This window comes from Scyliorhinus canicula, chromosome 7 (genome assembly GCF_902713615.1).
Source record: "Scyliorhinus canicula chromosome 7, sScyCan1.1, whole genome shotgun sequence".
NCBI lineage: Eukaryota > Metazoa > Chordata > Chondrichthyes > Carcharhiniformes > Scyliorhinidae > Scyliorhinus > Scyliorhinus canicula.
This window is the reverse complement of record NC_052152.1, coordinates 123138018-123161023: the sequence shown is the minus strand read 5'-3', so window position 1 is coordinate 123161023 and position 23006 is coordinate 123138018. Positions and strand designations below refer to the sequence as shown.

At 49.8% G+C, this 23006-nt stretch overlaps 1 protein-coding gene and 1 long non-coding RNA gene across 2 annotated transcripts in view; one reads left to right on the top strand and one right to left on the bottom strand.

Moving 5' to 3' along the window:
- Positions 1–6911: 6911 nt before the first annotated feature.
- LOC119969342 lies at positions 6912–13211 on the bottom strand. Its single transcript, XR_005461336.1, has 2 exons — positions 13132–13211; positions 6912–7644 (listed from the first exon to the last, which is right to left on the bottom strand). It is a non-coding gene; the product is annotated as an uncharacterized LOC119969342 (long non-coding RNA).
- LOC119969341 (coagulation factor X-like) overlaps positions 11078–23006 on the top strand; it is a 172330-nt gene continuing 160401 nt past the window's right edge. Inside the window, exon 1 of the mRNA XM_038802863.1 lies at positions 11078–11224. Coding sequence (XP_038658791.1) covers positions 11158–11224 — 67 coding nt within the window. The 5' untranslated portion in view covers positions 11078–11157. The remainder of the gene's footprint in view (positions 11225–23006) is intronic.

Genomic DNA, 23006 nt, shown 5'->3' with positions numbered 1-23006 from the left:
CGAGCCCCTCCTGCTGCCGCCGCCGAGCCCCTCCTGCTGCCGCCGAGCCCCTCCTGCCGCCGCCGAGCCCCTCCTGCTGCCGCCGAGCCCCTCCTGCTGCCGCCGCCGAGCCCCTCCTGCTGCCGCCGAGCCCCTCCTGCTGCCGCCGCCGAGCCCCTCCTGCTGCCGCCGAGCCCCTCCTGCTGCCACCGAGCCCCTCCTGCTGCCGCCGAGCCCCTCCTGCTGCCACCGAGCCGCTCCTGCTGCCGCCGAGCCCCTCCTGCTGCTGCCGCCGAGCCCCTCCTGCTGCCGCCGCTGAGCCCCTCCTGCTGCCGCCGCCGAAGCCCCTCCTGCTGCCGCCGCCGAGCCCCTCCTGCTGCCGCCGCCGAGCCCCTCCTGCTGCCGCCGAGCCCCTCCTGCTGCCGCCGAGCCCCTCCTGCTGCCGCCGAGCCCCTCCTGCTGCCGCCGCCGAGCCCCTCCTGCTGCCGCCGAGCCCCTCCTGCCGCCGCCGAGCCCCTCCTGCTGCCGCCGCCGAGCCCCTCCTGCTGCCGCCGAGCCCCTCCTGCTGCCGCCGCCGAGCCCCTCCTGCTGCCGCCGAGCCCCTCCTGCTGCCGCCGCCGAGCCCCTCCTGCTGCCGCCGAGCCCCTCCTGCTGCCGCCGAGCCCCTCCTGCTGCCGCCGTGCCCCTCCTGCTGCCGCCGAGCCCCTCCTGCTGCCGCCGCCGAGCCCCTCCTGCTGCCGCCGAGCCCCTCCTGCTGCCGCCGCCGAGCCCCTCCTGCTGCCGCCGCCGAGCCCCTCCTGCCGCCGCCGAGCCCCTCCTGCTGCCGCCGCCGAGCCCCTCCTGCTGCCGCCGAGCCCCTCCTGCTGCTGCCGAGCCCCTCCTGCTGCCGCCGCCGAGCCCCTCCTGCTGCCGCCGAGCCCCTCCTGCTGCCACCGAGCCCCTCCTGCTGCCGCCGAGTCCCTCCTGCCGCCGCCGAGCCCCTCCTGCTGCCGCCGAGCCCCTCCTGCTGCCGCCGCCGAGCCCCTCCTGCTGCCGCCGAGCCCCTCCTGCTGCCGCCACCGAGCCCCTCCTGCTGCCGCCGAGCCCCTCCTGCTGCCGCCGAGCCCCTCCTGCTGCCGCCGCCGAGCCCCTCCTGCTGCCGCCGAGCCCCTCCTGCCGCCACCGAGCCCCTCCTGCTGCCGCCGCCGAGCCCCTCCTGCTGCCGCCGAGCCCCTCCTGCTGCCGCCGAGCCCCTCCTGCTGCCGCCGCCGGGCCCCTCCTGCTGCCGCCGCCGAGCCCCTCCTGCTGCTGCCGCCGAGCCCCTCCTGCTGCCGCCGCCGAGCCCCTCCTGCTGCCGCCGCCGTGCCCCTCCTGCTGCCACCGCCGAGCCCCTCCTGCTGCCGCCGAGCCCCTCCTGCCACCGCCACCGAGCCCCTCCTGCTGCCGCCGAGCCCCTCCTGCTGCCACCGAGCCCCTCCTGCCACCGCCACCGAGCCCCTCCTGCTGCTGCCGAGCCCCTCCTGCTGCCGCCGAGCCCCTCCTGCCACCGCCACCGAGCCCCTCCTGCTGCTGCCGAGCCCCTCCTGCTGCCGCCGCCGAGCCCCTCCTGCTGCCGCCGCCGGGCCCCTCCTGCTGCCGCCGAGCCCCTCCTGCTGCCGCCTCCGAGCCAGCTCCTGCTGCCGCCGCCAGTTCCCCCTCCTGCCTGCCCCGCCGAGCCCCTCCTGCTGCCAGTCCGAGCCGTCCTCCTGCCCGCCCGAGCGCCTCCTGCATGCCGCCGCCGGCCCCTCCTGCTGCCACCGAGCCCCTCCTGCTGCGCCGCCCGAGCCCCCTCCTGCTGCCACCGAGCCCTCCTCTGCCACCGCCGAGCCCCTCCTGCTGCCACCGAGGCCCCTCCTGGCACGCCAGCCGAGCCCCTCCTGCTGCCGCCGCCGAGCCCCTCCTGCTGCCTGCGCGAGCCGCTCATGCTGCCCGCACGCCGCCCCTCCTGCTGCCGCCCGAGCCCCTCCTCTGCAGCCGAGCCCCTCCGCTGCCGCCGAGCCTCCTGCGCCGAGCTCCCCTCCTGCTGCCGCCGCCGAGGCCCCTCCTGCTGCCGCCGCCGAGCCCTCCTGCTGCTGCCAGCCGAGCCCTCACTGCTGCCCGCCGAGCCCTCCTGCCTGCCGCCTGCCGAGCCCCCTCTGCTGCACCGCCGAGCCCCTCCTGCTGCCGCCGAGCCCCTCCTGCCGCCGCCGAGCCCCTCCTGCTGCCTCCGCCGGGCCCCTCCTGCTGCCGCAGCCGAGCCCCTCCTGCTGCCGCCGCCGGGCCCCTACTGCTGCCACCGCCGAGCCCCTCCTGCTGCCGCCGAGCCCCTCCTGCCGCCGCCGAGCCCCTCCTGCTGCCTCCGCCGAGCCCCTCCTGCCGCTGCCGAGCCCCTCCTGCCGCCGCCGCCGGGCCCCTCCTGCTGCCGCCGAGCCCCTCCTGCTGCCGCCGAGCCCCTCCTGCTGCCGCCGCCGAGCCCCTCCTGCTGCCGCCGCCGAGCCCCTCCTGCCGCCGCCGCCGGGCCCCTCCTGCTGCCACCGAGCCCCTCCTGCTGCCGCCGAGCCCCTCCTGCTGCCGCCGCCGAGCCCCTCCTGCTGCCGCCGCCGAGCCCCTCCTGCTGCCACCGCTGATGATCCTCCGCCGATCCTCATCTCCCCCTATGGGCAGAGCCGCTCAACGGCTCATATACAGAGCCCACAAGGACACAATACATATAGTGGAACACAGTGTGAATTACTTGGTTTATAATTCACCACTGGAACTATCATCGGGAAACAAATGGGAGGTCGGGGGCGGCTTCTGCTTGTGGGGGAGCTCGGGGAGTGGGGGTCGCTCGCTTGTGGGGGAGATCGGGTGGAGTGGGAGTAATTATGGGAGACGCTGGGAAGGTTTGGGTTTGGTGAGGGCTTTATTGACTGGGTGTGATTGATCTAACAGGCACCGGTGGCAAGCGTGTGCACGAACCAGCTGAGGTAGGGGAATTGTAAGCTACACCGAGGGACGTGGGACATGGGTGGGACGTTGCTGTTCGCTCTGGCTATAGAGCCATTGGCAATGGCGCTGAGAGCGTCAAGAAATTGGCAGGGGCTGGTGGTTTCGCTGTACGTGGATGATCTGCTCTTGTACATCTCGGACCTGGTGGAGGGGATGGGGGAGGTTATGCAGATCTTGGGGGTATTTGGCAGGTTTTCGGAGCATAAATTGAACATGGGAAAAAGTGAATTGTTCGTGATCCAGGCAAGGGGGCAGGAGAGGAACATAGAACATAGAACAGTACAGCACAGAAGACTGAAGGAGCTGCCGCTCAGGATGGTAGAGAGGAGCTTTCGTGGCCTGGGAATACATGTGGCTCGGAAATGGGAGGCCTTACACAAGCTCAACCTAACTCGGCTGGTAGAGCAAATGGAGGGGGACTTTAAAAGATGGGATATGTTCCCACTATCACTGGCAGGGAGGGTACAGACCATGAAAATGACGGTCCTCCCTAGATTTTTGTTTGTCTTCCAGTGCCTCCCCATTTTCATCCCTTAGGCCTTTTTTAAGCGGGTGAATAAGATTATTTCAGGCTTTGTGTGGGCGAGTAAAACCCCATGGGTGAAGAAAATGTTGTTGGAGCGCAGTCGGGGGAGGGTGGATTGGCGCTCTCGAACGTCTGCAACTACTACTGGGCAGTGAATATAGCGATGGTTAGGAAGTGGGTGGTGAGGGAGGAGCCGGTATAGGACCGAATGGAGGCGGCGTCATGCAAGGGCACCAGTTTGGGAGCACTGGTAACGGCACCTCTGCCGTTCTCCCTGGCCCGTTACTTCACTAGCCCGGTGGTGGTGGCGGCACTGAGGATCTGGAGGAGGTACAAGAAGGTGGAGGGTGCGTCAGTCTGCAACAACCACAGGTTCGCGCCGGGCAGGATAGTTGGTGGGTTCCGGAGCTGGCAGCGAGCAGAATTAGACAGATGGGGGATCTATTCATAGACAGGAGCTTTCCCAGTCTGAAGGCGCTGGAGGACAAGTTCAAGCTGCCTCTGGGAATGGTTTCAGATATTGGTTGCAAGTCCGGGTCTTTCTGAGGAAACAGGCGTTGGCTTTCCCGCTGATCCCGCCACGGGGGATACAGGACAGAGTAGTGTCTGGTACCTGGGTGGGGGAGGGGAAGGTGTCAGATATCTATCAGGAGTTGTTGGAGGCGGAGGAAACCCCTGTGAAGGAACTGAAGGACAAGTGGGAGGAGGAGCTAGGTGGGGAGTTAGAGGCGGGTCTGTGGGTGGACGCCCTAAGCAGGGTTAATTCCTCCTCATCATGTGCCAGGCTCAGTCTAATACAGTTTAAAGTGGTGCACCGGGCACACATGACGGCGGCGAGGATGAGCAAGTTTTTCGGGGTAGAAGATAGATGTGCGAGGTGTGTGTGAAGCCCTGCAAACCATGTCCATATGTTTTGGGCATGCCCGAAGCTTGGAGGATTCTGACAGGGGTTTGCCATTGCAATGTCCAAAGTGCTAGGTATGTGGGTGGTGCCAAGTCCAGAGATAGCGATCTTTGGTGTGTCAGAAGACCCGGGAATTCAGGGAGTGAAAGAGGCCGACGTTCTGGCCTTTGCCTCCTTGGTAGCTCGGAGACAGATCCTTTTAATGTGGAGGGACTCGAAGCCCCGAGCATGGAGACTTGGGTCAGTGACATGGCTGGGTTTCTAAAGCTGGAGAAAATAAAGTTCTCCATGAGAGGGTCAATGCTGGGGTTCTCCCGGAGGTGGCAGCCGTTCGTCGACTTTCTCGGGGAAAATTAAAATGTCAGCAGAAGCAGCATTCTGAAGGGGGGGGAATGGGTGGGTGCAATATGGTTAAGGGATGTACAGAAGGGGGTGGGTGGGAAATGTCTATTTTACCATGTTGTTGTTTATGTTATTATTATTTTGCTTGTTACTGTTTTAAAAATTTTGCAAATACTTCAATTAAAATATTTGAAATAAAACTTATGATGAAAACTTACGGTGTGAAAACCAATACAAAACATTTTTCTAAAAAATACCTATATCTGTGTCTGAAGTGCTGTAACTTGCAAGATCAGGTGCTGAAAAGTGGAATTAAAATGAGCGGCTATTTCTTTTTTAGATATACAGACGTGATGGGCTGAATGACCTCTTTTTGCATCATAATTTTTCTATTCTTTTTGGAGACTCCTGAACAATCGAGGAAGGTTGATGAGCCTAATGGGAATCTGCTTTCAAGTTTCAGGAATGTAAGGATATATTCCTGTCATTTGCAGCAATGCCTGAGTGACCTGACCAGCTGTCCTTATAGGGCGACTGCAGAAAAGCAACCAAAACCTATTTGTGAGGATTCATAAATGCTGAGGGCTGGGATTGATCCCGAACTTGACCCCTTCTGAATCAATTATGTTCCAACATCCTACCCCATTTCCCCAGGCCTAATCCCTCAAGTGAACCAGTGAGGCTTACTGGGCAAGATACCCTGGTTCATTCATTTGTCACCCATAACTCATTTGCTGCAAATGCCTCGAGCATTTACTGGTTACAAAGAACAAACAAAGAACAAATAAAAGTACAGCACAGGAACAGACCCTCGGCCCTCCAAGCCTGCGCCCATCATGATGCCCCAACAAAAACAAACTTTCTGTCCTTACTCGGTCCGTATCCCTCTATTTTCTGCCTATTCATGAACCCATCCAGATGCCTCTTAAATGTTGCTAATAAGGTTAAGGGGGGTTTGTTGGGTTACGGGTATAGGGTGGATACGTGGGTTTGAGTAGGGTGATCATTGCTCGGCACAACATTGAGGGCCGAAGGGCCTGTTCTGTGCTGTACTGTTCTATGTTCTATGTTCTATGCCTGCTTCCATCACATCCTCTGGCAGCACATTTCCAGGCACCCACCACTCTCTGCATGAAAAACTTATCCCTAACATCTCCTTAAACTTTTCACCTCTCACCTTGAACCTTGTAATTGACACTTCCACCCTTGGAAAAAGCCTTTGATTATCCACCCTGTCTATGCCTCTCATAATTTATCAGGTCTCCCCTCTGCCTCCATCTTTGAATAAACAATCCTAGTTTATTTAGCCTCTCCACGTAGCTGAGGCAAGATTGTCTGAAAGGGAGTCTGTCGAGTGACTCCACTTTAAGTGGGCGCAGCCCTGGCAGCCTATCTGCTGCTTCCTGTACTTGCTTGTTGATGAGTGGTATTTTTTTTCTCTAGTATTTACTGTGGTTCATGAACCTTCACATCTGTTTGCTGTTCCCTCTGCTCTTGTTGACTAACTGTTGAACTTACAGAGCGGTCAGGGTAGCAGTTCAGAGGTCAGCAGGTCAGGGGCACCGCAAAAGCCTTGTTTTCCAGAGAACATGTCCTCCAATGCGTCACAGGTACAGGCTGCAGTTTGACAGCTGTAGGGCTAAGCCCTGGAGGGTGTCCAGGGGCTCCCTTGCAGTCAGTCAGCTGGGACCAAAAAATGAGAGAAAATAAGTAACATATTCTTATTTAAATCAGCATCTTTCTATCTCCAGATTGTCATTTACTTTTCCTCTGAATTATTGGTGAGAATGCAAGGCAATGCAAACCCTTGTGGAAAAGCTTTAATTCAGACAATCTCCAGTGTGGTTGTGTAGGTGTCACAACTCAGAGGAGAGGGAAACAGAAGCTGTGGAAATTGTCCCTTCACCCCAGCCTGCATACTGTGAGAGTGTGGGGGCAGCATGGTGGCGCAGTGGTTAGCATTGCTGCCTACGGTGCTGAGGACCCAGGTTCGAATCCCGGCCCTGGGTCACTGTCCATGTGGAGTTTGCACGTTCTCCCCGTGTCTGCGTGGGTTTCACCCCCACAACCCAAAGATGTGCAGGGTAGGTGGATTGACCACGCTAAATTGCCCCTTAATTAGAAAAAATAATTGGGTACTCCCTACCTGCAACAGTAGTGACCTCGCCAACATTGAGGGCATTTAAAAGTTTATTGGATAAGCATATGGATGATAATGGCATAGTGTAGGTTAGATGGCCTTTAGTTTTTGACTTCCCATGTCGGTGCAACATCGTGGGCCGAAGGGCCTGTACTGCGCTGTATCGTTCTATGTTCTATGTTCTATGTTACATTCCTCCTGCACAGAAAAAATATTACAAAGTAAGAGCTGTGGACAAAACAGAAGATTTCACGGAAGATGATGCTATTTTCTCATTAGCAAATACTTTCTTCGTTGGTGTGGTTGAATCGTCCATCAAGAATGATCTGCAAGCAAGCAAGAATCATCTTAAAGCAACAAAGCCAGCTCATCAAGAATATGAACAGGATCTTTAAGCAATGAAAGATCAAAGAGTCAATGTTGTTAGCAACGAATGGATGACCACTGTGTACATTAACACAATACCAATTATTTTCAAACTGGATACAGGTGCCTCGGTGAATCTTCTGAATTCCAAGGACTTGTCCAAGATAAAAAGTCATTGATAAATGATACCTCCCGAGTGCTCATTACGAGATTATAATGGCAATCCCATTTTCTCACATGGTTCGTGTTTTCTGAGTGTCACAAACATGGACAAGAAGTAAGGTTCGAGATAGTGAATGATACTTGTTCATCTTTACTTGGAGCTAAAGCGTGCAAACATTTCCCGCTCTTTCTGGGAGAGTGTGCTTCAGGAGAGTGAACAGACAGGACCTAGAATAGCTAGAGAGAGAAGTTATAAGTTATTTCATTATTACATTGTATAGTTAGTTTGTTATCTTTACTGTATTTTATTTATTTTACTAGTTGAGTATTGAGTACAAAGGACTCACAAATATTATTTACATTACTCATTGAAATAGTTAATCTTTTACAAGACTATTGGTCATTTCATCATCTTGGCTGGTTCAAAGAGTCATATATATATTACGTAAGGTAATTATAAGAGTGGGGATAGTGGAGTAGGGGCAGAGGGGTGAGGTTGGTGATTCTGACTGCCCTGCTTTTTACATAAGTGAGTTTAAGGTATTGAGGAGTGAGGGATTGAGGTGATGGGGCTGAGGGGGAGTCAGGTGGTGAGGGGTTGAGTTGGTGGGGGATGAGGGGTTGAGGTGGCGAGGAGGCAAGGTCATGAGATAGGGAGGGGCCCCCTAGCTGTGCCCTCCCTGTGAATGTGTCGAAAGGTGCTTCACTCAAAGTGCCCATTTGGCTAAAGGAGGAGTTAAAATCAAACAGTTTCTATAATCATGGAATTTGTTTTGTCATAGAATTTGCAGTGCAGAAGGAGCCCATTTAGCTCATCTGGTCTGCACCGGCCCTTGGAAAGAGCACCCTACCCAAGCCCAGGCCACCTCCACCCTATCCCTGTAACCCAGTAACACCACTTAACCTTTTTTAGACACTAAGAGCAATTTATCATGGCCAATCCACCTAACCTGCATATCTTTGGATTGTGGGAGGAAACCGGAGCACCCGAAGGAAATCCACGCAGACACGTGAAGAACGTACAGACAGTCACCCAAGCCGGGAATCGAACCTGGGACCTTGGAGCTGTGAAGCAACTGTGCTAACCACTGTTCTACGGTGCTGCTCCAAATGGGCTGTTCAACTGCAACAGGGGGTTCAGACTGTCGGGGGGAGGGGGACTCTGAAATAATCCTTCCACTGGTCCTACTCCCGTTCTGTTGCTGTTCCCTCAGAGTCAATGAGCAATACCTTCCATCTTTGATTTCATGTTCCACTGAATATATTAAACCATCATTCACCCCCACAAAGCAACCCACATTTCTCCCGCTCCCCAACCCCCACCACCACCAATCAGGCATTGTGCTGTAGAAAATTTCCTGGGAGTGGCTTACAATCCCACAACCACCCTCACCTCACCCTTCCCCTATATGCATCTTAATGTGGGGGTTGGAGAGAGTGATTGGATATTCAGTCCCCCTCCCCTCTTTCTAAAATGCAAGAACCCTTCTCTGCTGCTGGCTGGACCACACTTACTTGATTTTCCATCATAGCAGAGGTTGGGAGATGGGACTAGTGATATTGTGTTCATTATGATCTAAGTCACTCCTGTAAAGTGCACTAAGTAGCTCTTCATTGTGAAGACTGTTCATGGCTGCTTGTGCCATAAACAACTGAGCGTGGATATCACCATCACAGCTGCAGTGGCATCAGTGAGGAAGCAGGTGACCATGGCTGCAAGGATTCCATGAGTAAGTGTAACATCTGCCCGTAGACCACTTTGCAAGGTGCTCTTTTTAACTGAACATCCCCTAATGAAGCCCTGTTATGATTTGGGCAGCCTGTATAGTCTTGGGAGTGGGTGCAATATGGTGGGATACAGGTTCTTTACAGGTTGTCCACATGGCCAAAGATAGTGTCCAGATCTGCCCCCACCCTCCCTTGTCAAGAAGCTCTCACTGCTGGGAGTCAGTCCAGAAGTAAGTCAAAGGTTCAAAACATTGTTGAAGGAAGTCTTCTCCCTCCCCTCCCCGCCTCCCCCACCTCGCATAAATCACAACTGAAACACTCCGGAATCTCTTGGCTCTCAGTAGGATCTCCAGTGATTGGAGCTCTTGCTCAAGCTGCCCCCAGAGCTCTAGTTGCAGAGACATGAGCACTCATCAGAACATATGGTCAGTGAAGTGATGGAGGGTATCATTGACAATGCTATCAAACGGCACTTACTCAGCAACAAAATGCTGACCCACGCTCAGGTAAGATTCCTCCAGGACTACTTGGTTCCAATCCTCCTTACAGCCTTGGGTTCAATCATGGACAAAACATACGAATTCCAGAGGAGAAGTGAGAGTGACTGCTCTTGACGTGAAGGCAGCATTTGTCTGAGTGTGGCATCAAGGAGCCCCAGCTAAACTGGAATCAGTGAGAATCAGAAAAAATCTCCACTGGTTGGATACTAACACAAAGTAAGGTGGCTATGATTGTTAGAAGCCAATCATTTCAGTCCCAGGATATTGCTGTAGGAGTTCCTCACGGTAGTGCCCCAGGCCCAATCATCTTCAACTGTTTCATCAATGGCCTTCCCTCCATCAGATGACCAGAAGTGGGAATGTTCGCTGATGATTACACAATGTTCAACTCCTCACATACTGAAGCAATGTGCCCTCATGCAGAAAGAGCTGAACAACATTCCGGCTTTGCCTGATAAATAACAGGACAACATGCTGGAACCATCCATATGAATACTCTGGATACAATAGCAGATCATAGACTGGGAATCTTGTGGCCAAAACCCAGCTCCTGACTCCCCAAAGTCTGTCCACATGAGTGTGATGGAATACTTGCCTGGATGAGTGCAACTCCAACAACACTTGAGAATCGCTACATCATCCAGGACAAAAAATCCCCCATAATCCTTACCCCATCTATCTACTTAAACATTCAGTCCCTCACCTTCGACGCTTCACTGATGTACCATCTACAAGATGTACTTCAGCAACTCACCAAGGGTCCTTTGACAGCACGTTCCAAATGCACAACATTACAACCTGCAAGGACAGATTCATGGGAACACCACAACCTATAAGTCACCTACCGATCCATCCTAACTTGGAAATATATCACCTGAAGAAGGAGCCGTGCTCCGAAAGCTCGTGTTTGAAACAAACCTGTTGGACTTTAACCTGGTGTTGTAAGACTTCTTACTGGAAATATATCGCCATTCCTTCACTGTCACTAAGTCAAGTTCCTGGAACTCCCTCCCCAACAGCACAGTAGGTGTACCTACACCACATGGACTGCTGCAGTTCAAGAAGGCAGCTCACCACCACCTTCTCAAGGGCAATTAGGGATGGGCAACAAATGCTGGCCACTCCAGTGATAGCCAAATTCCATGAATGAATAAATAATGAACTCACTATCCTTACTGAACAAGAGTTTATGTTGGCAAATGGATCAAGCAATTTCTAAGCAGACAACCTGTCTCAGTCCCAAAACAAAGTGCCATCTCAATTTTACACAGCCCAGCTAGGGAGTAGTTGGGGGGAGACGCTGGATGTGCAGTAAACTGCTCCAATCACCATCGCTTGCCCTGAATTCACTAGCTGCAGGAGACACTAAGTTGCTGATTGCGACACACACAGGATGTCAGAGATGAGGGTCGATTGGAACGGAGCGTTTTCTTTTTTCAAACTGGTTGTTGATCTTTGAACTTTTGTTTATTCAGCCAGTTCACCAAGATTCAGATGTGAGGGGTTTTAGCAGAAACAAACCATGGCGAATCTTTCCTGGGTCATATATCTTTTCGTGTTTTTTGATCCCACAGGAGCTGAAATTCCAGGTACAGTCTTTCTGTCAACCACTTCTTGTATAAAGATTCTCAAATTTAAATCTATGTTACCTGTGGTGCAAAGTTTGTCACCTTAATGAGGAGAGGAGGTTCATCCCCTCAGTAAGGTTGCAGTCGATTGACACAAAAGCGTTGAGTGTTGAATTAAATAGAGTACATCGACCAAGTTCACACAAGCTGTTCTTTTAATATTTGGTTCAGTCTGACGTTTCTGATTGACAAATCAGCCCCCAGAACAAAACAGCTCCGTTTGATTAAATGTCGTAGTCATAGTCATGAGCTAATTTCATTTACAATTATTGGTATTGGTTTGTCATTTTACAGATCTTCATCCCCCAACATCCTACCCTGTTTGCTTTTTATTCATCCAACTCAGTTGATCCAATTTCCCCTCTAGTTCTCGTCCAGTCATATGAACTGCCCCTCACCCCCAATCATAACCAAATGCCCCTCCTCTGAGTCTCTGCCCATTGTTTTCTGTTCAATCAGTAATGACCCTGTGTGCAAGATCTGGGTAAGAAACCCAATGTAGGAATTCCCTGCAGGTTTCTGAGCCCATCATCAGGCTCAAATGGGAGTCAGAAGCCCAAATCACTCAATGTGACTTTCTCCAAAGTGGCCAATCCATAGCAGGCTTGCAGTCAAATTCAGGGCGTCTGGGATTGGGGGCATAGGCCAATGATTCTATTGCCCAAGATTTTACACACCCTTCCTCAGACTCATTATCCACCAAGTCCTTCTCTTTGGTGAATACTGATGCAAAGTACTCATTTAGTACCTCACCCATTTCCTCTGGCTCCGGGCATAAATTTCTTCCCCTGTCCTTGAGTGGGCCAACTCTCTCCCTGTATAACCTCTTGCTCTTATATATATATATAAAATGTCTTGGGACTTTCCTTAATCCTGCTGCCCAATGACTTTTTGTGATCCTTTGTTAGCCCTCCTGACTCCTTGCTTAAGTTTCTTTCTACTTTCGTTGTGTGCCACATTTGTTTTGTGTGTTCCAGCCTTGACAAATGCTTCCTTTTTTTTTTGACTAGGCTCACAATATCTCTCATCATCCAAGGTTCCCAAAACTTGCCATACTTATCCTTCATCCTCACAGGAATGTGCCGGTCCTGAATTCCAATCAACTTACATTTGAAAGCCTCCCACATGCCAGATGTTTGTTTGCCCTCAAACATCTGCCCCCAATCTACATTCTTCAGTTCCTGTCTAATATTGTTATAATTAGCCTTCCCCCAATTTAGCACCTTCACCCGGATTAATCCTATCTTTATCCATCAGTACCTTAAAGCTTACTGAATTGTGGTCACTGTTCCCGAACTGCTCCCGACTGAAACACCGACCACCTGGCCGGGCTCATTCCCCAATACCAGGTCCAGTATGGCCCGTTCCCTAGTTGGGCTATTTACATACTGCTTCAAGAAACCCTCCTGGATGCTCCTTACATACTCTGCCCCATCCATGCCCTGAGCACTAAGTGAGTCGCAGTCAATATAGGGAAAGTTAAAATCTCCCACCACAACAAACATGTTACTTTTAGACCTTGCCAAAATCTGCCTACATTACTGTTCCTCTATCTCCCCATGGCTGTTAGGAGGCCTGTAGTAAACTCCTAACATTGTGACTACACCCTTCCTATTCCTGAGTTCTACCCATATTGCCTCGCTGTATGAGCCCTCTGAGGTCTCCTCCCGCAGTACAGCTGTGATATTCTCCTTAACCAGTAGTTCAACTCCCCCACCCCTTTTACATGCCCCTCTATCCCACCTGAAACATCAGTATTCTGGAACATTAAGCTGCTAATCCTGTCCTTCCCTTAACCAAGTCTCTGTAATGGCAGCAACATCATAGTTCCAAGTACTACTCCAAGCTCTTAAGTTCATCTGCCTTACCTGTTACACTTCTTGCATTGAAACAAATGCACTTCAATCCACCCGACCCTCTTTGCTCAGTAACCACACCCTGCTTGCTCTTCCTCTGGGTCTTACTGGCCCGACTCTCCAGTTCCCCTTAAGTTGATTCACCTTTGCTTTGGTTCCCACCTCTCTGCCAAACTAGTTTAAATCCTCCCGGCCAGAATGTTTATGCCTCTCCAGGTTAGATGCAACCCATCCTAAGGGGCAGCACGGTAGCATTGTGGTTAGCACAATTGCTTCACAGCTCCAGGGTCCCAGGTTCGATTCCCGGCTTGGGTCACTGTCTGTGCGGAGTTTGCACGTTCTCCCCGTGTCTGCGTGGGTTTACTCCGGGTGCTCCGGTTTCCTCCCACAGTCCAAAGATGTGCAGGTTAGGTGGATTGGCCATGCTAAATTGTCCTCAGTGTCCAAAATTGCCCTTAGTGTTGGGTGGGTTACTGGGTTATGGAGATAGGGTGGGGGTGTGGGCTTGGGTAGGGTGCTCTTTCCAAGAGCTGGTGTTGACTTGATGGGCCAAATGGCCTCCTTCTGCACTGTAAATTATATGTAAATCCTTCTTGTACAGGTCCCACCTGCCCTGGAAGAGATCCCAATGATCTAGATATCTGAAACCCTCCCTCCTGCACCAACTGTTTAGCCACGTGTTGAGCTGTACTATCTTCCTATTTCTAGACTCACCGGCACATGGCACAGGGAGTAATCCCGAGATTACAACCCTTGAGGTCCTGTCTTTTAACTTTCTGCCTAACTCCCTAAACTGCTGCAGTAGGACCTCATCACTCTTCATACCTATGTCGTTAGTACAAATATGTACAACGACATCTGGCTGTTCACCCTCCCCCCCTTCAGAATGCCCCCTGCCCGTTTAGAGACATCCTAGACCTTGGCAGCAGGGAGGAAACACACCATCCTGGAGTCTCTTTCACATCCACAGAAGTGCCTATATGTACTCCTATTGAGTCCGCTATAACTATTGCTCTAGTGCTCTTTGTCCCTCCCTGCTGAACAACAGAGCGAGCCATGGTGTCACTACTCTGGCTGCGGCGGCTGCTATCCCGTGATAGGCTATGTCCCAACAGTATGCAAAACGGTATACTTGTTCAAGAGGGAGACTATCACAGGGGATTCCTGCATTGACTGCCTGCCCCTTCTAGCAGTCACCCATCTATCTGCCTACACCTTGAGTGTCACCACATTGCTAAACTCCTGTCTATGATGCTTTCCGCCACCTTTATGCTCCTAAGTGCATCCAACTGCTGCTCCAATCTATCCATGCAGCCTGTGAGGAGCTGCAATTGGGTAAACTCCCTGCAGATGTATTCGCCCGAGACGCTGGAAGTGTCACAGATCTCCCATGTCTCACAAGTGCAGCACTTAACACTAATGACCGCCATTTATATCACCAATTAAATTATTTAAGAAAATTTATTAAACTCTTACCTTCACTTATCGCTGCAGATACCCGAGGTAGGTCTTTATATCACTTACCTTCCCAGGATGCTCTCTGGATCACTTCCTGCAGATTAACAGTTACAAAGCAAGAAGAAAGAAAACAAACCAAAAAGAGAAAAGCACCTCCACCCACTCTGCATCAAAATAGCACACTGTTCCAAATGACCAAGTTTCAATCCCACTCTGGCTCCCTCACTTAGGCTGCCTCCCACTTCACCTGCACAAAGCTTACTAACCTTGATTCTTTTTGTAAGTAAATGGACCCCTCCAGCATCTGGCCTGTGCTTGCAAAATCCTACCAACTGTCCTGGCTTGAGACAATTCACATCTCTTTAACCTGGGGTTACCCCTCTCTCCAGTTGCACCGTCTGGACCTGTAAAGACTTAATTACCTGCAAAGACTCGCATTCAAAGTATCGTATTGCATCTTTGACTTTGTCTATATATATTTTTCTGGAACCCACCTCTTCATTCACCTGAGGAAGGAGCAGTGCTCTGAAAACTAGTGTTTGAAATAAACCTGTTGGACTTTAACCTGGTGTTGTAAGACTTCTTACCATGATTCTGTAGTTCAGGGTCTGCCGCATGATTCTATAAATCCCGGACAGCCAGACACTTCTTAGGTTAGTGATGGGCCCATAATTCTGTCGGTCATGAACAATACCATAATTCTCCAAGTCAGAGATAGGAGCATTATTCTATAGGTGAGTGGTGGACCCATGATTCTATAGGTCACGGATAGGCCCATGATTCTATCGGTCAGTAACGGGCCCATGATTCTACAGATTAGGGATTAGCACATGGTTCAATAAATCAGAGATAAGAGTATTATTCTGTCGGTGAGTTATTGGACAATGATTCTATTAATCAGTGATTGGCCGATGATTCTATAAATCTTGTATAGGCCCATGATCCTACAGGTTACCTTTAGTATCCAGTGCACCTAAAACAAGAAAAAAATTCTATAGGCTAGTGATGGACCCATGATTCTATAGGTCAGTAGTGAACCCATGATTCTATAGGTCAGGGATAGGTCCATGATTCTATAGCCCAATGATGGGCACATGATAGGGCAGGGACACAATCACGATCCTCTAGGACGGCAATGGGTCGATGATTCTATAGGCCAGTAATGGGCTCAGGATTCCATAGGACATAAGAACATAATAACTAGGAGCAAGAGTAGGCAATCTGGCCCCTCGAGCCTGCTCAGCCATTCAATGAGATCATGGCTGATCTTTGTTGGACTCAGCTCCACTTTCCGGCCTGAACACCATAACCCTTAATCCCTTTATTCTTCAAAAAACTATCTATCTTTAGCTTAAAAACATTTAATGAAGGAGCCTCACCTGCTTCACTGGGCAAGGAATTCCATAGATTCACAACCCTTTGGGTGAAGAAGTTCCTCCTAAACTCAGTCCTAAATCTCCTTCCCCTTATTTTGAGGCTATGCCCCCTAGTTCTCCTTTCACCCGCCAGTGGAAACAACCTGCCCGCATCTATCCTATCTATTCCCTTCATAATTTTATATGTTTCTATAAGGTCCCCCCTCGTCCATCTCAATTCCAACCAATACAATCCCAGTCTACTCACCCTCTCCTCGTAATCCAACCCCCTCAACTCTGGGATTAACCTAGTGAATCTCCTCTGCACACCCTCCAGCGCCAGTAAGTCCTTTCTCAGGCAAGGAGACCAAAACTGAACACAATACTCCAGGTGTGGCCTCACTAACACCTTACACAATTGCAGCATAACCTCCCTAGTCTTAAACTCCATCCCTCTAGCAATGGGCCCATGAATGTATGGGTAACCAAAGGGCTTATGATTGTATAGGTTAGTAATGGGCCCATTGTTCTATAGGTTAGGGGTAGGCCCATGATCCTATATGTCAGAAATAGGCCCATGATTCTATAGGTCAGAAATGGGCCCATGATTCTATAGGTTAGTGACCGGCCCATGATTCTAACAGCTGTGATGGTCCTAGTATTATACTGGTCAATAATGATTCTCTCAATCAGGTGTAGGCCCAAGATTCTCCAGGTCAAGGAAAGGCTCATGAATTGACAGTCATGTTTAGGCTCATTATTCTTTATGACACTAAAATAGGTGGGATAGTAAGTCACAATGAGAAATAAGAGATTTACAAATGGATTAGGTGAGTGGGCCAACATTTGGTAGATGGAGTTTAATGTGGATAAGTGTGAGGCTATGTATTTTGGTTTGAAAAATTGAAAGGCAACTTATGATCTAAATAGAGAGAAACTTCAGATTTCCCAGTGCAGAGGGATCTGGGTGTCCTCATGCATGAATCTCAGAAAACTAGCATGCCGGTACAGTAGATAATAAGGATGGCAAATGGAATTTTGGCCTTTATAGCTCAAGGAATTGAGTATAAAGTAGGGTAGTGTTGCAACTTTAAAAAGCATCAGTGAGACTGAACCTAGAGTACTGTTACAGTTTTGGTTCCCTTATGTGAGGAGGGATGTAGTTGCATTAGAGGCAGTTTAAAGGAGCTTCACTAGATTGATTTCCAGAGATGAGAGTTTTGTCTCATAAAGAGAGATTGAACATTTTATGCAAATACACTCTCGGGTTTAGAAGAATGAAGGGAGATCAATTAAGGTATATAAAATGCTAAAAGGTATTGACCAAGTAGACCTATAGCAGATGCTTTCTCTTGTGGGAAATTCTCAAATGAGAGGTCAGAGTTTTAGGCTAAGGAGTAGCAGAATTAAAGCAATGATGAGAAGAAATTACAGGCGGGATTCCCCATTTCAGAAACTATGTATTGGCCCTGGGACTGAATTGGTGCTTCTCCAACCACTAAATTGGCGCTGGTCCTGGGGCAATTCATAATCCGTTAATGAGCTAGCACAAGCGCCATGTAAAACTCGATCAATTCCAATGAAAAACGGTGTCCGATTTGCTAAGGTCAGGATTGCCACTTGAGAGGCTGACAAGCTGCAGCTACATATTCGCAATCCACTCCCGACAGACACTCATCTCAACCAACAAGATGGCAGCACAGAGAGCGGCACTCCAGTTCACGGATGCAGAGCTTGAGACCCTGCTGGACACTGTAAAGGAGAGGCGCACCACCCTGTGGGAAGGAGGTGGGAAGAAGGCTTCTACCCACCACAGTACACTGGGCCTGGCGCTGGTGGCAGAGACTGTGAGCACCATGGGCCCCACTGTCAGGACGACAGCAGGTTGCACGACCACCTCAGTGTGGCCAGGGTGAGTAACTAGCACCGTCCCACACATCCGTAACTACCTCCCCCTACAACCCAGAGGGAGACCAAACCCCATGTGTTGGTAAAAAGGAAGGACAGGAAAGGCAGGACTCAGGAACCATGGATGACCAGGGAAATTGTGAGTCTAGTCAAAAAGAAAAAACATGCATACGTGAGGTACAAGCACCTAAAAACAGATGAAGCACTTGAAGAATACAAGGAAAGTAGAAAAGAGCTCAAACAGGGAATGAAGGAGAGCAAAAGGGGTTGAGAAATGTCCTTGGCAGACAGGATTAAGGAGAATCCCAAAGCATTTTACACGTATATTAGGAACAAGAGGGTAGCAAGAGAAAGAGTTGGTCCACTCAAGGACAAAGGAGGACAATTATGTTCAGAACCAAAGGAAGTAGATGAGATCCTTAATGTATATGTTGCATTGGTATTCACAAAGGAGAGGGACATGTTGATTGGTGGTGTCACAGAGGGATGTGTAAACATTTTAGAACAGATCGTTATTGCGCGGGAGGAAGTGTTAGGTGTGTTAAAAAGCATTAAGGTAGACAAATCCCGAGGGCAAGATGGCATCTCCTCCAGATTACTGAGGGAGGCAAGAGATGAAATCAAGGGTTGCAAGGGTAATTGACGTCAGTGATAGTGAAATTGTTGAAAGAGGTTCTCAGAGATAGGATCTACGCACATTTGAAAGTGAATGGTCTTATTAGCGACAGACAGCATGGTTTTTGTACGAGGGAGGTCATGTCTCACTAATTTAATTGAGTTTTTTGAGGAGGTGACAAAAATTATTGACGAGAGAAGGGCTGTGGATGTTATCTCCATGGACTTTAGTGAAACATTTGATAAGGTCCCTCATAGTAGGCTGGTGCAAAAGATTAAATCACGTGACATCAGGAGTGAACTATCTGGATGGATTCAGATCTGACTTGGGCATAGAAGACAGAGGGTGGCAGTGGAAGGGTGTTTTTCCGAATAGAGGTCTGTAACTAATGATGTTCCGCAGGGATCAGTACTGGAACCTCTGCTGTTTGTGGAAATGACTTGGAAGAAAACGTAGCGTGTCTGATTAGCAAGTTTGCAGATGATACTAAGATTGCAGGAGTTGTGGATAGTGATGAAGATTGTCAGAGAATATAACAGAACATAGGACATAGAACATAGAACATACAGTGCAGAAAGAAGCCATTGGGCCCATCGAGTCTGCACCGACCCACTTAAGCTCTCACTTCCACCCTATCCCCCTCACCCCTCCTATCCTTTTTGGACACTAAGGGCAATTTATCATGGCCAATCCATCTGTGGACTGTGGGAGGAAACGGGAGCACCCGGAGGAAATCCACGCAGATACGGGGAGAACGTGCAGACTTTGCACAGACAGTGACCCAGCAGGGAATCGAACCTGGGACCCTGGAGCTGTGAAGCTACAGTGATAACCACTATGCTCCGGTGCTGCCCTTAAACAGGATATAGATAGGCTGCAAAATTGGGTGGAGAAATAGCAGATGGAATTTAACCCGGGCAAATGCAAGGTGATGCATTTTGGTAGATCCAATTCAGGTGGGAGCTATAAAATAAATGGCAGAACCATCAGGAGCATAGAGACACAGAGAGATCTGGGCGTGCAGGTCCACAGATCATTAAAAGTGGCAGCACAGGTGAAAATGGTGGTAAAGAAAGCATATGGCATGCTTGCCTTCATAGCACAGGGCATCGAATATAAAAGCTCGCAAATTATAAAACAGTTATACAGTACGTTGTTTCGGCCACATTTGGAATACTGTGTCCAATTCTGGCCACCACACTACCAGAAGGACGTGGAGGCTTTAAAGAGAGGGTACAGAAAAGGTTTACCAGGATGTTGCCTGGAATGGAGGGTATTAGCTGTGAGGAGAGATTGAATAAACTGGGATTGTTCTCCCGAGGGAGACGGAGGCTGAGGGGCGACCTGACAGAAGTTTGTATAATTATTCGGGGTATAGATAGGGTGAACAGTTGGAGGCTTTTTCCCAAGAAAGAGGGAGGTGGCCCAGTCCTGATCGCGAGCATGAAGACCCTGGTTGAGGACAGAGGGTCTCCAGGACTGGTAAGAGGAGCTCCGAAAGCTAGTGTTTGAAACAAACCTGTTGGACTTTAACCTGGTGTTGTAAGACTTCTTACTGTGCTCACCCCAGTCCAACGCCGGCCTCTCCACATCAGTTCTAGGTCAGAGATAGGTCAATGATTCTATAGGTCAGGGATGGGCCCATGATAGTACAGGTCATGTATGGGCCCATGATTCTATAGGTCAGGGATAGGCTCATGATTCCATAGGTCATAAATAAGCTAATGATTCCATAAATCAGGGATGGGTTCACAATTCTACACGTCAGTGATAGGTCAGAAATAGCATCATGATTCCATAAGTCAGGGATAGGCTCACAATTCAATAGATGAGTGATAGGCCCATGATTCTACAGGCCAGGGATGGGCCTCTGCTTCTATTGGTCAGATTCTGTAGGTCAGGGATAGGTCCAGGATTCAATAGAAACTATAGAAACCGCACACTGCAGTATGGAGCTATTCGGCCCATCGCGTTTCCACTGACCCTTGAAAGAGCACTCTACCTAGGTCCACTCCCCACCCTATCACCATCACACCTTGCATTTATCATAGCTAATCTACCTAACCTGCACACCTTTGGACTGTGGGAAGAAACTGGAGTGGCAGGAGGAAACACACGCAGACACAGGGAGAATGTAAAACCTCCACACAGACAGTTCCCAATCGAACTCAAGTCCCTGGCACTGTGATGCAGAAGTACGAACTACTTTGCCACGATGCACCTATACCATGAGGGATAGGCTCAAAGTTCGGTAAGTGATTCAATAGAATCATAGAAAAGTTACAGCCATTCAGCCCATCTTGTCCATGCCAGCCTGAAGACACCCAGGTATGCTTTCTAATCCCACCTTCCTGCACCCGGTCCTTAGCAACTCGGGCAGTGATTTCCAAATTCTCACTAACCTCTGAAGAAAATTCTTCCCCATGTCATATCTACATCTTCTGCCACTTATCTTGAATCTCTGTCCCCTGGTTCTAGAAGGGAAACAAGTTTATCCTATAAACTCTCTCTGTTCCCTTCACAATTCTGTACATCTCAATTAAGTCACCCTTAATCTTCTTAATTCCAAGTGTTATGGGCCAGGGTTTAGAGAACACCAAAGTGTATCATGGAGTTCACCTGACCTACAACTGTTTATAGATTTTGGTTATGAGGAGGGTTATGCAGGTGTTATGCGACAGAGGCCTTCAGCACTTTAAATCAAAAACAAAATTTATTCTATAAATTCAGTTAACGTTTTATAAACATACACAGTAAGCATTTCTTATCAACTACAAACATAAATATCCCAGACAACTATAGTACTCTATAGTTAACCCTTAATAACTTCCCTTTACTGTCTTTACTCAAGTAACAACATCCATAAACAAGACCACCCTTTTCCCACAAAACAGTAGGTTTGAATTCTTCACAGAAAACAGGTATCACTTTTAAATTATCAAGTGCTATGGATACCTTTTAACGTATAAAAAGAGAGACTAAAATAAACCTTCTTTATCTGAATGCAGTTCTCAACTCTCTGAACCAAAAGTAAAACACAGAGCCACAAACAGCTCCCAGCTCACAACGAAAGTAAAAGCCAGAACCTCAGCCCAGCTCCACCCACACAATGGCATCACTGAAGCTATTTGATAAACACACATTTCTTAAAGGGACATTCCCATGACACAAAGAAAATAACCGAAACCTATCCAATCTCTCCTCGTCGTCACATTTTTCTAGCCCTGGCAACATTCTTGTAAGCCTCCTCTGCACTCTCTCCAGAGCAGTAACAGCCTTCCTGTAATGTGGTGACCAGAACTGCACACAATATTCCAGTTGTGGCCTCAGCAGCATTTTATACAATTCCAACATTGTATCCTAACTTTTATATTCTATACTTCTGTCAGTAAAGGAGAGCATTCCATATGCTTTCTTTACAATTTAGTCTACTTGAACTGCTGCCTTTAGGGACCTGTGTGCTTGTACGCCAAGATCTCTCACTTCATCTACCCCTCCCAGTATATTCCCATCTATTGTCTACTCCCTATAACTGTTTGACCTCCCTAAATATATGATCTCACACTTCTATGTGTTAAATTCCATCTATCACTTTATGACCCATGCCACCAATCCATTATATCATTTTGGAGATTATAGCTATTCTCTGCACTGTTCAGCACTCGGCCAATCTTTGTTTCATCTGCAAATTTCCCCATCATGCTCCCCACACTCACGTCCAAATCGGTAATATATAACACAAACAGTAAGTGTCCCAACACTGAACTCTGTGGAACACCACTTGAAACAACTTTTCAATTGCAAGGGCAGCCATCAACCATCACCCTTTGTTTCCTGTTACTAAGCCAATTTTTAAATCCAGTTTGCCACATTCATACGTTCATAAGTTATAGGAGCAGAATTAGGCCAGTCGGCCCATCGAGTCTGCTCCGCCATTCTATCATGGCTGATATGTTCCTCACCTTCAATGCTGCAGACCAAGAACTGGATTGCAAAATCAGCCAGAGCATCTCCCCCGCAGAACACATGACCTAGGAGCAGAAGTAGGCAATTTAGCCTCCTAAGCTTAAACACCTTCAATGTGATCAGGCTGATCCCATCATGGCCTCAATTCCACCGTTCTACGCATTCTCCATAACCCTTCAACCTGTTGCTTGTTGTGTTCTCTCTTAAATTGGCTCTGTTCATGGCGGTTAATACGGTCACCTTCCTTAATTCTAATTACGTTTCCTCAAGAGTCGGCGGGGGCAACACGGGAGCATGGTGGTTAGCATAAATGCTTCACAGCTCCAGGGTCCCAGGTTCGGTTCCCGGCTGGGTCACTGTCTGTGCGGAGTCTGCACGTCCTCCCCGTGTGTGCGTGGGTTTCCTCCGGGTGCTCCGGTTTCCTCCCACAGTCCAAAGATGTGCGGGTTAGGTGGATTGGCCATGCTAAATTGCCCATAGTGTCCTTAAAAGTAAGGATAATGGGGGGGGGGGGGGTTGTTGGGTTACTGGTATAGGGTGGATACGGTGACTTGAGTAGGGTGATCATTGCTCGGCACAACATC